The 13751-nt window shown below is 44.0% G+C and overlaps 1 protein-coding gene across 3 annotated transcripts; it reads right to left on the bottom strand.

Moving 5' to 3' along the window:
- Positions 1-29: 29 nt before the first annotated feature.
- Positions 30-12800, bottom strand: pik3c2g (phosphatidylinositol-4-phosphate 3-kinase catalytic subunit type 2 gamma). Of its 3 annotated transcripts, none has more exons than XM_052530762.1 (33): positions 12539-12800; positions 12153-12386; positions 11389-11468; positions 11061-11218; positions 10872-10983; positions 10662-10773; positions 10501-10571; positions 10070-10133; positions 9829-9954; positions 9717-9747; positions 9385-9568; positions 9034-9156; positions 8571-8699; positions 8182-8296; positions 7893-8026; positions 7616-7804; positions 7451-7544; positions 7289-7383; positions 7027-7207; positions 6816-6923; positions 6332-6424; positions 6117-6246; positions 5247-5419; positions 4989-5158; positions 4751-4907; positions 4567-4676; positions 4072-4246; positions 3738-3856; positions 3571-3667; positions 3441-3495; positions 2658-2749; positions 574-699; positions 30-498 (listed from the first exon to the last, which is right to left on the bottom strand). In XM_052530762.1, exons 2-33 carry the CDS (start codon positions 12273-12275, stop codon positions 346-348), a joined length of 3879 nt encoding a protein of 1292 aa, XP_052386722.1. In that variant the 5' UTR covers positions 12276-12386; positions 12539-12800; the 3' UTR covers positions 30-345. The 3 variants fall into 3 exon arrangements, with proteins under 3 accessions (XP_052386722.1, XP_052386721.1, XP_052386723.1); XM_052530761.1 differs by having other exon boundaries at positions 12612-12800; XM_052530763.1 differs by having other exon boundaries at positions 5247-5383; positions 12612-12798.
- Between the last annotated feature and the right edge of the window lie 951 nt (positions 12801-13751).

The raw sequence follows: 13751 nt of genomic DNA, 5'->3' as shown, positions 1-13751 counted from the left end.
GTGAGGCAATGACTGACAAATGCTTGATGCTCAGACAAACTGCTTTTTATTATTATTATTTTTACATGATACAATATCTTTTCAATATCATTAACTCCTCAAAAACCTTCACACTGATGGTTACGTCAGTTTCAGAAACTGCTCGTAGAAATTTTAAGACTAAAAAGATCTTAAAAACCCTGTTTATATTTTTCAAGTTTTATTAATATAGCACTTCATACAATAAAAATATCCTCAAAGCAGCTCCACAGTAAAAGCAGTGTAAACCAGGCCTGGCGTCTGAAGCGTTCTTCATTAATCCTGATCTCCATCGGAAGCGCTCGAGGGCTTCAGTAATGCTGGTCTTCAGACGGCCGAGAAGCCCAGAGGAAACCACTTCTCCTGGTCCAGGACTCTGTCTGCCAGAACCACGTTTGTAGCCGCTACGAAAGTCTTCCTGCTCTTCACCGTCACCTCCAGCACGTGTCCGTGGAGGTTGGGCACGTTCCTGTACTCGATCTGAAGAGAGAAGCACAGCTGTGAGAGGAGACTCATGGTCAGATGTGACCGCAGAAGCCAGGGCTTCTCTCGTACCAGCTCGTTGAATGTGGGGTTGTCATTGCTGCGGACCACTTTGGTTTTCCTCTTGGTCTTGTCCTGTGGGTCGGGTCTCAGTCGTGTGACCACATAGGCGTCCGGACACGAGCCGTTAGACAGCTTCTGAACACAGCACACACACACACACACACACACACACACACACCTCAGAGCTTACACTCATGCTGCTGAAAACACTAGTCAATACAAAACTCGATTCCAAAAAAGTTGGGACACTGTACAAATTGTGAGTAAAAAAGGTATGGAATAAATTTACAAATCTCATGAACTTATATTTTATTCCCAATAGAATATAGATAACATATCAAATGTTGAAAGTGAGACATTTTGAAATGTCATGCCAAATATTGGCTCATTTTGGATTTCATGAGAGCTACACATTACAAAGAAGTTGGGACAGGTAAAGTTAAATGTACATATAAGGAGCAGCTGGAGGACCAATTTGAAACTTATTAGGTCAATTGGGAACATGATTGGGTATAAAAAGAGTCTCTCAGAGTGACAGTGTCTATCAGAAGTCAAGATGGGCAGAGGATCATCAATTCCCCCAATACTGCCGCGAACAATAGTGGAATAATATCATCCAAAGATTCAGAGAATCTGGAACAATCTCTGTGTGTAAGGGTCAAGGGTCAAAACCATACTGGATTCCCGTGATCTTCGGCTCTTAGACAGCACTGCATCACATACAGGAATGAGACTGTAATGGAGATCACAACATGGGCTCAGGAATACTTCCAGAAATGCAGTTTCATAACAAGGTTCAGGAGGAGCACGTCAGATGCTTAGCCTAATTAGCACAGGTGGAGCCACTTAAGATAATCAACCTTAGGGTATAAATACAGCTGAATTAGCCTACCTGTCTCCATTGACGGTTTATCAGCATCCCCCCTCCACCCATCTCCTCCACTAGAGTTCATTTTACACTTTTACATATACGGGGGGGTACTCTAGGTTCGGGCCATTCCCGAGCTCGGAGCCCCTTCCCCAGACAGCACGCCAAATATGCATTATAATACTTCAGCTAATTATATGTAAGTGTGAACTCGTGAAAACATTGTCGGTGAACACAATCCACCGTGCCATTCACCGTTGCCTGCTAAAACTCTATAGGTCAAGAAAGAAGCCATATCTAAACATGATCCAGAAGCGCAGGTGTTTTCTCGGGGCCAAGGCTCATTTAAAATGGACCGTGGCAAAGTGGAAACTGTTCTGGGGTCAGATGAATCAAAATGTGAAGTTCTTTTTGTAAAACTGGGACGCCATGTCATCCGGACTAAAGAGGACAAGGACAACCCAAGTTGTTATCAGCGCTCAGTTCAGAAGCTGCATCTCTGATGGTATGGGGTTACATGAGTGTGTGTGGCATGGGCAGCTTACACATCTGGAAATATACCATCAATGCTGAACGATATATCCAAGTTCTAGAACAACATATGCTCACATCCAGACGTTTGCAGACTGTTATAAAAAGAAGAGGAGATGCCACACAGTGGGACACATGGCCTTGTCCCAACTTTGAGATGTGTTGATGCCATGAAATTTAAAATCAACTTATTTTTCCCTTCAAATGATACATTTTCTCAGTTTGAACATTTGAAATGTCATCTATGTTTTATTCTGAATAAAATATAGAAAATTGAAACTTCCACATCATTGCATTCTGTTTTTCACAATTTGTGCAGTGAAAACTTTTTGTAATCAGGTTTGTATAATAACTCCAGAACAGAAGATTTCATTTCGTATGCCAAACCTCAAATCATTCAACCCCACAAAAAAAAAAAAAAACCTTTTTTAAAAAAAAAATTCTAATGGCAAAAGTGCAATTTTAATGGGATAAAAAGACCAAAGTTAAAATGCATTAGAATATTTGAAGATTTGTTTGTCACATTTAAGTGAATAATATCATCTAAAGCTGTAACAGTGAGTAGATAAGGATTATAATGTATAATATAAAATAACCACAGTTATTCATATTACAACAATGATTTATAAGGTGCATTACAAGACATAAGTAAATGCTTAAAGTAAATCAAGAACAATAAAAAAAAAAGACTCACGATATTTTTCAAATGCTTTATCATCACAGATAACTTATAGTCTTTGTAAGACAGGTAGAGCTGAATCTGCGGTCGGAGATGAGCGTCTGTTTCTGGAACACATCAAACACAGAACATCTGCAGACATCGGGACACATTTAAACAGAACAACTTTTGGGAATAAAATGTGAATGAATCCCTGAAGCAGATCAAAGCCATGCAATGACATCATGAGTCCCTGCAGCACAGAAGCAGCATCAGTGTCACAGACGGATATTTGGAGAAATACACAACAATAAATTGTATGGGTCAAAATCGATCAATTTCTCTTTTATGCCAAAAATCATTAGGATATTATGTAAAGATCATGTTTCATGAAGATATTTAGTAAATCTCCTACTGTAAATATGTCAAAACTTAATGTTTGATTAGTAATATGCATTGCTAAGAACTTCATGTGAACAACTTTAAAGATGATTTTCTCAATATTTAGATGTGTTTGCTCCCTCAGATTCCAGATTTTCTAATAGTTGTATCTCAGACAGATATTGTCCTCCGAACACACCACACATCACTGGAGAGATCATTTATTCCGCTTCAGATGATGCACACATCTCAATTTAAAAAACCTGACCCTTAAGTTTTATGCTCCAGGGTCACATTCATCCAGTAACTTTAAACTGAAAGGAAAAGCATTGGTTTATTTGATCATTATGACAGCAAGCTAGCAGTAAACCATTAAGAGTCCTCTGCAAACAAAGACGCCCAACAGTTGATCAGTCAGTGTCCAGGAAGAGTCTTTACCTGCCTTGACCGCGGCGTCCGGTCCGTCCAGGAACAGACTGCAGACGTATTCATTCTGTCAGAGACACGATGACACATGAATCAAAGTGTGATGTACAGTAACGTGCAGCGGCACAGAGGAGTCACTCACCCCTTTGCACGGCCCTTCAAACAGCTCCTTCAGATACTTGTTCAACAGAGACATCTTCCTGCCCGCTGTAAAGGACATGTTATACCAGCTCGGGAACCTGGAACAGGACAGAGCAGATCAGTGCGGCTCTCGGTGTCCTCAGAACGCTTCAGGAGCAGGACTCTTACTTGGGCAGCGTGGACTCGATGAAGTGCTTCTGCAGGAGCTTGTGAAGCATCTCAAACTGAGCAAAGCTCTTCTGGAGGACCAGGAATCCGTCCTCGATGGTCACCTTCAGCTCGTACGTCTGACACGGACACAGCAGACGTCACACGAGCTCAGTCTCCATTCTTATTCAGTTCATGTACACGTCAGTAAAGCTGGATGTTTCTGTATACTTCTCAGTATCCACCAGGAGTACTTACGTCCAGTACATCTCTGATCAAGTGCATAAATACTCGATCTTGGTTCTAAACCACACACTGACAGAACGAGCGTCAGGGTCTTGTGAAGGAGACTCACCACATCTTTGCCGTTGACGGTGTATTTCTGGATCACAGCCTCCTGGATGTTGCTGTTGGAGGAGATCTCCCTCGTAGCCGGCGCTTCTGGACGTTTGGTGGAGGAAATCTGCACCATATTGTGGAAGAGGAAGTTTAATTTGACTGGGAAGCTCTCCATGCTCTCTTTGATTTTTCTGAAACAGGAAACACACGAGTAGAACCTCTCTTAACACTATGATATGAGAAGCCATGTTTGATTTATTCAGTTGTCATCAGTGATGATCTTATTGTGAAGGGCAGCAGAATAACATCTCGCTCGTCTGCATGAGAAGAGAACGTGAGGAATTACAGATGCATAAAGACCTTCTCAAACCTGATAATTCATATTTACAGCACAAAACTATCATTATCAGAAGCATTTCCCAGAGGACTGAACAGACATTAGACACACAGACTATATCAAACACCACAGATGAAGCATCGGTAGATCACGTGACTGCAGAGATGTGTGTACTTGGTAAAATATGAGGTGGCTTCCAGCTCCGAGTCATGAGGCCTCAGTTTGTTGTGGACGTACTTCAGGTCCTGGACGTCCTTCAGCTCGGGCATACCAGCCGTCAGCATCTATAACAGACAGAGACAGGTGAGAAGCAGCGGACGTCAGTGAACCCAGCAGCAGACGCAGATCTGATCCTCACCAGCTGCAGCACACCGAGCACCAGAGCCGAGCGTCTGCGCAGACGGTTGTACGCGTCACAGCACAGCTCCACGAAGCGGTGGAAGCGCTGCGGGTTCTCTCCGCCGCCCGTGATGAAGCGCTGCATTTCTGGAGAGAAGACGAAGGGCGTCCGGTCCCTGTGCGGTCACAAAGAGGACGTCTACTTTAGAAGGGGCTCTTTTTCATCATGCGCCGTGACAAGAAAACAAATCTCCTGCCTCTTGATGCTGCCGAACTTCTGCGCATTGCCCATGATCTTGCCGAAGTCGATGTGGAACATGTGGCCGCTGTGTGTGATCATGATGTTGTCGTTGTGGCGGTCACAGATGCCCAGGATGAATGTGGCCACGCACCAGCCGGCGCACGAGTGAAGGAAGTTCATGACCGCCTGGAGGTCAGACGAGAGACAAACACAGCTCACACCGAGACCAAGAGCAGACACCAGTCAAGAAGACATGCGCCGTGACACACAGTACCTTCTCGTAGTCCTCTCTGGTCTTGTTCCTCATGTGGAACCACTTCTCTAAGGTGTCTTCCCTCAGCGCTCCGGACAGACCCCACTCCTGATGAATCTGCGCCAGCGTCACCGCGTCACGCACCACTTCCACTAAACCTGGAGCCAAGCGTTCATCACAGCAGCTCTTACTCGCTGCACGCATCAACTACAGTCGGTATCTACTTTATTCTTTTGATGGTTTCTAATAAACAGTATTGGAATGCAAACAGGATGTTATTGGTGACTGCTAGTCGATCCCAAAAATCAGTTCGGTTCTTACACAGAGCATGTCTTTGGATTGAGAGAGAAATCCATCGACACGGAGAGAGCATGTCAAACCCTGGATCAGCTGGAGCATCATCTATATACAGACTATCTGTCTCTTTCATTCAGGAATCAATTGATCTGAGGCACAGACAAGGCCATTGTACTATTAAAACACTCAAAACTTCCTGCTTAGTCCAACTTATCTATAATTTGAGCGGTGTTCAAAGTCCAGCTCCAGCCCTAATCAAACACACGTGAAGCGCTAGCTGCGATCTTCAGGAACACGTGACCGCTGGAGCTGAAAGCTGCCTTCATCTAGAGGATTTCAGAAAAACGACCTAATATAGCGGTCTTCAAGGTTTCAAAACAGGTCAACACGAGCTGGCCTCGTCTCTCCTGACAGTAAAGGATAGCCTTCTCATGATACCACGGAGAGCCAGCATGTGTGTGTGTGTGTGTGTGTGTGTGAGAGAGAGTTGGTCAGATCCGGTCAAAACTACAGTACTGATGAAATGTGATGATTGCAGTTTATCAGTATGATTGGAACACATCTTCCTGACAATCATTTGATGGCCGGACTGACCTTGATCTCGTCCAGTGGAGATGCATCTGTATGTGACCATCCTCATGTCCAGTCCGTCGTGTGTCCACATGCGGTCCAGGAGACGCACCATCTGCAGCACCAGCATGTCCTGCCGCAGGTTATCTCCGGTCTGAGCCACAACACAACACACAATCAGACTCAAGATGAGCTCGGACAGACCACAGAACACTGCCCACAGCTCAAGATCTTCATACTTTACAGATGAGGCTGTAGTTCTGTCCCAGCGGGTCAGTGGGGATGAAGGACACTTCTATAGGTGCTGCGTTTGAGTTAAAAACCTTAAAAGACTGAGAGACACACACAGCTTTCATGCATCTGTACAGAAGCCTTTATAACACTAGCAGGGATGGATTTAACCAGAACCAGGGATTCTCTAAAATACTCGCAATCATGTTCACACATAACCTAATCTTGTACTTCAGTAACAAATATACTCAAATACCTCAAAAATGGGCCTCATGTGACAGTTTCTGATGGGTTACAGTGTGAGTTTAGACAATATACTGTGCTCAGATCACAAGCCACGTCCAAAATATCACAAATGATGCTCCTTCTCACAGAAAAATGGTCTCTATTAAGAATATAGATAGTCTCTGACCCTGATGTCAGTCCTAACCCTGTGTTTATTACTAATCGCTCATGCACAGTCAACCTCACAAATGCATTTATTGAGTTTACCTCAATATTGACACCTTTGACCTCGACCGCGGGATCTAACGGAAGCCTGCAGGGCTGTCCATCAGCAAAGAAGCTCTCAATCTGCCATCTCTCTCGGCTAAACACATCCTGCACAAAAACAACATTTCCTGATTTCATTTCAGAAGCTGAAAAGGATCTTCTTGAGGTAAGGCTTTCTGTTGGGTTTGATGAGCGTGATATGTTCAGGGACCTTTCTCTTGTTCTTGTCACTCGAGCGGATCTTCTCTGCCACTTGCGTGAGGAGATCCACCAGTGTGCTCTGACGCTGGAGCTGGTGTCTCAGAGCCCGACCGCAGCAGTGCTTCAGCGCCGACAGAACCTTCCTCATCCAGCTCCTGTAGAGCCAGTCGTCCAGAGCGTCCACCAGTAACCTACACACACACTTCTGTTATGTTTGATAATTCCACTCCATTACAATATCTCCATTCAGTGTAATTGAGATGGTTCTTCACCAGTACAGCTGCTGAGCGATGCGGATGCAGTGCAGAGATCTGGAGAGCAGAAGCTTCACCAAGGGCCCGTCGATCTCCCACTCCATCTTCAGAGCCTGGAGGAGAGGTCAGTGTTATAATGTGGGAGGACACGAGTGGTCATCATGAGTCGGTGTGTCTCACCTGCACCAGCTGCGGCAGAAACTCCTCCAGCTCACTGTCACACATCTGCTGGAAACACTGCACAGCCACTGACCGCACGCACTGGTCATGGAACCTGACACAGACACATCCGCTCAATCTCTAATTCACATCAGAGGAACAGCATGTCCTGACCGGAGCTCGTACTCATCACTCAGGAGGAACAGGGCTTCCTCGACCCTCACAGGACTCCAGCGCTCCAGGACGGAGTAGATATCCGGCAGGTTCTGAGGTCTCCACCGCGGCGCGCTGCCCAACACCAGGTGCAGGTAGGAGTTCGTCCGGCTGCAGACGTCCCGCTTGCTCCACAGGAAGGCCTTCTCGTTGTCAGTCAAGCTGCAGAATGTTTAACAGAGGAAGTGAGTTTCATGTCCCCATCCACCACATCCACAGCACTGCTCTCCAGCTCTGATCTGGTACTGACAGCGACAGGCAGTGTTTCTGACACACTTCAGTCACTCTCTTCTGCAGCTCTTCACACAGCACCGACTGCAGGACTGGATCGGGCCGAGCCGCCGCTCGCTCATATCTCCACAGCCCAGACTCCGGGAAATCAATCTGTGGAGAAAGAGCCTTCCTTTATCAACTAATGCCTTCACTTCATACTTCAGCTGTCACAAAACTATTTTGAAATATGCACATGCGTCAGAAAACACTCTGTGAACACTGTATGTGATGAGTGATGTGTGTGTGTCTGGTGAGGAAGCGTGCACCTGTAGGATGACTCCGGTGGGCTGTCGATGGCCGTCGCTCAGCGCTGGTGACGGAGGACAGACGGGTGGCACCTGTGTACACATACTGAGCAGAACCGTGCCGTGAACCAGAGTCCTGCAACAGCACAGCATCCATCCATCAACCACAGCCTCCAACAAACACTGCTCTAAACATACTCCCTGCGCATTAAAGTCCAACACATGCTCTGGAAAAGAGTCTTGAATTCCAGAAAACAATAATGCAATGCAAGAACATGCTGCATTGAAAGCACTGGTTTTCTTTTCCAGTCAGTGACTGGCAGACTAATAGTTTGAAGTCTAAAAAATTGGTTCAAGGAAGAAAATTTTTTGGAAACACCAAAACCGGTTTGATGAGGTGAATGGGATACCTGTTGTTAAAAAGAGGAAGGACCGCCCAGCTCAGGAGCTCGGGGCTTTTGGCCTGTTTAGAGCCCAGCAGATGAAAAGACAGCATCGATTCATATGGAAGCTCATGAACTGGAACAGGAAACACCAATCTGAAACACAGGAACCAGAACACCACTCACAGACAGACAGATAGAGCACAGTGAGCTCACTACATGAGTCTTCATTTCATTCATGAATAATATCAACCTCGCAGACCGTTTTGACCACAGTGAGCGTGGAGCCTGGAGGTGACGTCCTTCTGTGTAAGAGTTTCCCAGCACATAAACATCATTTAGTGAAGGTATTCATTAATCACAACTCTGTCATTTATTAACCCTTTTACTGTTTAACTGAAAATACAAAAGCCTTTGATCACAAGCGTCCAGTTGGTCATCATGTCTGTCATGCACTAGCACATAACAGTGTAGAGGAAGCTGCTCTTACAGACGGTTGCACTGGATCCTGTAGCCGAGCTGAAGGGACGTGCTGATGTTCTCAGACACCACAGGTTCAGTCAGATTCCTGCCGCAGTATGTGAGCGAGCAGCTCACGCTTAAGTGATCATAACTGTAACACACACACACACACACACACACACAGCATGGCTCATATTCCTCAGTATTACAGGGACCAGTTCACCTATAAATCATTCACTCATCCTCAGACCCTCATGACTTTCTTTCATCAGAGAGGCACTAATAGAGGTTCATATCCAGGATGGGTCTGAATGAGATTTTCAGCACACAGTGGTTTCTCTGCGGTGACGACACTGAGGTGTTAAACATCTGGCCGTACCTGTTTATCCAGCCGGGCAGCAGTCTGTAGAGGCCGGTCAGTGTGAGCTGCAGCATGCATGTGCTGTGCTTGACATCTGCTGCTGGGGGATCCGGGTGGTCCTCCTGTCCTCTGAAGTCCAGATCAAAGTTTGTGAAGAACATGTGGAGCAGCTTCAGCAGAGCGTGATGGAGCATGACTACAGCTGAAACATGCAGACTTACACTTACAATACATGCGAATCGCTGGAAACTACACTGCTCGAACAGGTCAAACTGCTTTTATGAGTCTTGAGCTGTCACTCAAACATGCAAAGCCAAGCCCGGAGACTTCACTTCTGTATAAAGACTCACCAGTTTCACACTCACACATTTCACCCGGAGTCTAGGGAGAAGAACATTATGTTTAATCGGTCTTATTAAACACCCATTCAGAAACACTGGAGGTGTGTTGCTCAGGCTGTACCAGTGTGACAGGAGCGAAGCGCTGGAGCCGGACGACAGCCTCGTCCAGATCTACAGTCGAGACGCCACACAGCTGCTCACACACCGCATGAACACACTCCACAACCTTCTCTACACCGACACCACACTGACACACCAAACACACACACACACTTCACTGAAGCCATGTGATGACACGCAGATCATTCAGAGTAATGTACACAAGTGTTTCATTCTTTCAGACTGATCTCAGTGACACACACCTGGCTTCTCAAGAGCTGGTTCACTGCCTGACTGTAGCTGCTCAGCTTCTCCTGCAGATCTGACCTGAGAGAGTTTCAATTCAAATTGATGTTTCCTTTACAAATGCAGTAAGGGCAGGAAAAGTTTTTATTTTATTTTATTTCTTTTCTCAAATGCATTTACATGCACAATAAAAAAAAAATAATTTCATTCATATTTTGTGATGAATGCAGCCAAATTCAGTGTGGGTTAGAAAATGCATTTGATTTCTTTAACATCCACATCTGTCAATCAATCACCTCGTCACAAATCATAACACATCCAAAGTATATTTCGATTGAAAATGCAAAGCACCAAATGTTGCACACGTGCATGAATATCGTATACGGACATAACATTTCAAAGGGAACTTTGTCATTCTTATGCTTCAATAGTACAGGAGCAAGCAAACCTCATAATGCTGACTGCAGAGGCAGAGTCGAGGACTTGATTAAAATGAAACACCTGGCGGTCGTCTTCCTCCTACAGAGACAAGCAATCTGATAACTAAATGATCTTCTTCAGATGAGAACCTGTATCAGACATCTGAGCCACAGTAATTCAGGGCCCTACATCTGGAGTCAGTGCTGGGTCAATGCAGTCCTTGAGCACCATCCTCACTGGAACATCCAGAGCAAACTTCTGATACACCTGGATGCGCTCACACAGTCCCAAGATTTCATCACTGCACGAGACAAATCAAGACAACGACAGGGTATTTCCATTAGTGTTCAGCAGCGAGAGGAACATCTGATGCATGTCAAATATAACAGCTGACATTACCTTCTGAGATACTCCTCCGAGTCGCAGAGTTTCATCAGGTATTGTCCACTGACCGAGGGATGATCTAGAGTCACCAGAACCGCCTCCATCAGCTCCTGGGCTGTGCTGTTTACTAAGAGAATAATGTGGAAATGAAGCGCCAAACCTCAGACCTGGTGTAAAACTGAGAATATCATCTGCAATACTCACATCTGCTTCTGTACGGCAGCTCCACCTGCAGACCGGGCACGGACACATTGAAGAGAAGTTCAGCGGACTCCAGGAGAGACTCGTGCACAGGAGCCGCTCGGGACCACACCACGCTCCAGCTAAACCTGTCACGACTGAGACCGTGTTCTGAGAGCAGTCTGATAGCCAGGAGACAGCAGACCGGAGAGAGCAGGGATGAGGAGATTCACTGAGCAGTTACTCATACTGGAGCAGTGAGCTACATTATTATTTATTACATCATTATTTACAGTCATGCATGAAACTGGACAGCCACAGAGGCACATTATTATAATTAATGTGATCTTACTGTGAGGTTGACACACAGAGCGATGCAGTTCTGCTGTTACTGCCTTGTGCAGAATCTATTAAAGTGATGCTCCAAGTGTCCTGCAAAAACACAGAAGTTAAGATAGATATGATCGACAGAGACACAAGCCTGTCTGTGTTCAGGGATTAATAGGCGGTTAATCCTAAAATACCCTTCGTCAAGTACAATTTAAGAAAAGGTTTTTATCTAAGAGCCTGAGTCGATCTATCTAGTCTAGTCTGCCTAGTAACAGCTTCAGGTGTGTTTGATCAGGGTCAGAGTCTGCTGACCCCGGTATAATGCATTCAAATCCTCCAAACTTACATTTTATCCAAAGCGACTTACAAACAAGGACAGTGGAAGCAATCAAATCAACAACAGAGCAATGTCTCCTACCCCACACCTATATACTAAATAAAAATAAAACAGATTTGGACTTTTTTTGAGCAAGCTAGTGCTTTTGCTTTTGCTAATTGTACAATAAATAAAAACAAAAAGATTAGAGAATTAGATTAGGTTTTTAAAGAAAACAAGCAGTTAGTAAATGAATGGAGTGCAAGTCTACAATGGGCAAGTTTTTTTAAAGAATAGAATTAGAATAGAGAGTTCTAGAGCTGGAGGGTTTAACATTTTAAACGTGAAGCTCAGGCATGACTTCATTACTCAGTGCCACGGCTCTATCATCTGTCAGCATCACTGCTCACGCCATGATTGTGTGTGACAGGTTGTTTAAGATCTGTTCCAGCTGTTTCCTCATTCTTCACCTGCTCCTGATTCCTCTCATCGGCTGTGGATTCAGAAAGGGCTGTGTATAAATCCAGATCTTCCTGACTTGGGAAGACGAGAACATTCCACCCCTGAAACACGGGAGTTTGCCAGGGATCCATTGGATCTCAGTCTGTAAATCTCAGCTGTGAAGTCAGTTCTCGGGAAGGATTTCAGGAGTCCAGCTTCAGGTCATTGCTGACAGGCCAGTGTTAAAAACACCACCTGATCATCTGTAAACAGAGAAAAGCATCAGAATAAAGATTAGCACAGATTTAACTTCCACACTGAATCGACTCGAGTGAAATCAGTTTAAATCAGTCAGAATAAAATATAACAATGGAATCTTTTCCATTAAACTATAAGAGTGAATCCAGCAGCTTACTCTCAGGTATTTCAGCGCGAAACCTTCACGACAGGTGAGAGCGAATCGATCATAAAATCGATAATATCAATACCTGGATCGATAGCAGCCTGACGAGATCGATACTTTAGGTGAAGTTTCTCTACTCTATGGTTAGCAGTGTTCCCGCTTCATCAGAGAGTGACGGGAGCGCGCCGCTCCTTTGATCTCGTGTGTATGTTACTTTGTGACTTTTGATCCGAGGAACCGGTGTTTGAAACATTTGGCGTCAGAGATTTCCTCTTGCCGTGGGCGGGGCTTATATGAATATTCATGAGTTTCCTGTTAAATGAGTTTCGGCGTAAAAGCGCCTCCAAAATTATTAGTGCTCTTCGGATTACAGAAAATGTTTTCGGTAACAATTTAATGTTCGAGCCTGTAAAACGGTTGATAACTGTTATAAATGCACCTTTTGTGGCATACAATTTACGTTGTGATAATTCTGTCATTCCTTGTTTTAGTTGGTAGCATATCCAACTTCAACCAGACTTTAGCATTGAATGTTACTAATGTTATTATTTTTAATTAATTCATTAATGGTGACATTAGAACGATGCTATATTTTCAGAATGTTTTAGTCCCATCACTCTAAAGAAAAATGGTTCTAAACGGTACAAGAAAAGCGTTCTTCATCTTGTAGCAATAGCGGAACACTTTTTAGTTCTAAATAAAACCTTTTTTATAGGGTTCCAAAGAGAACCATGCTTTGAAAATGCTATATAGGACCTTAATGGTGCTAATGATATTTTTTTCATTAATATTAGTATAATAATAAAATTAATATTAGTATTATTTGTATATATTCATGTTTTTTTGTTTTTTACCTCTTATCTGCCTCTATCTTGAAGTGTCTTTTAGGGTTTTACATAAATCAATGACATCTTAATTAGGTTACTTTTGTTTAATGACCTGAAATTGTAGCAAAAAATGACAGTGTTCTAATCATTAATGAATGACAATGGACAGAGAACATGAACAAATACACAAAACACACAGTCCATCATTTTGGTGAGATTAAGTGGTGATTTCTCTCTGAGATGATGAGGTTGTAGGATGTGATACATCTGTAACAGAGCTGCACACACTTATCAGAAACTACAAAGAGATAAGAACACGTTTGATTGGAAACCAGTTACAATTTTTAAAGTTAAATTTGAATGTAAATTTAAGAATGTGGAGCTTTGACAGTTACGGA

Source organism: Carassius gibelio, chromosome A18 (assembly GCF_023724105.1).
Source record: "Carassius gibelio isolate Cgi1373 ecotype wild population from Czech Republic chromosome A18, carGib1.2-hapl.c, whole genome shotgun sequence".
NCBI lineage: Eukaryota > Metazoa > Chordata > Actinopteri > Cypriniformes > Cyprinidae > Carassius > Carassius gibelio.
Note: the sequence above shows the minus strand (reverse complement) of the source record. Positions and strands in the feature narration are given on the sequence as shown.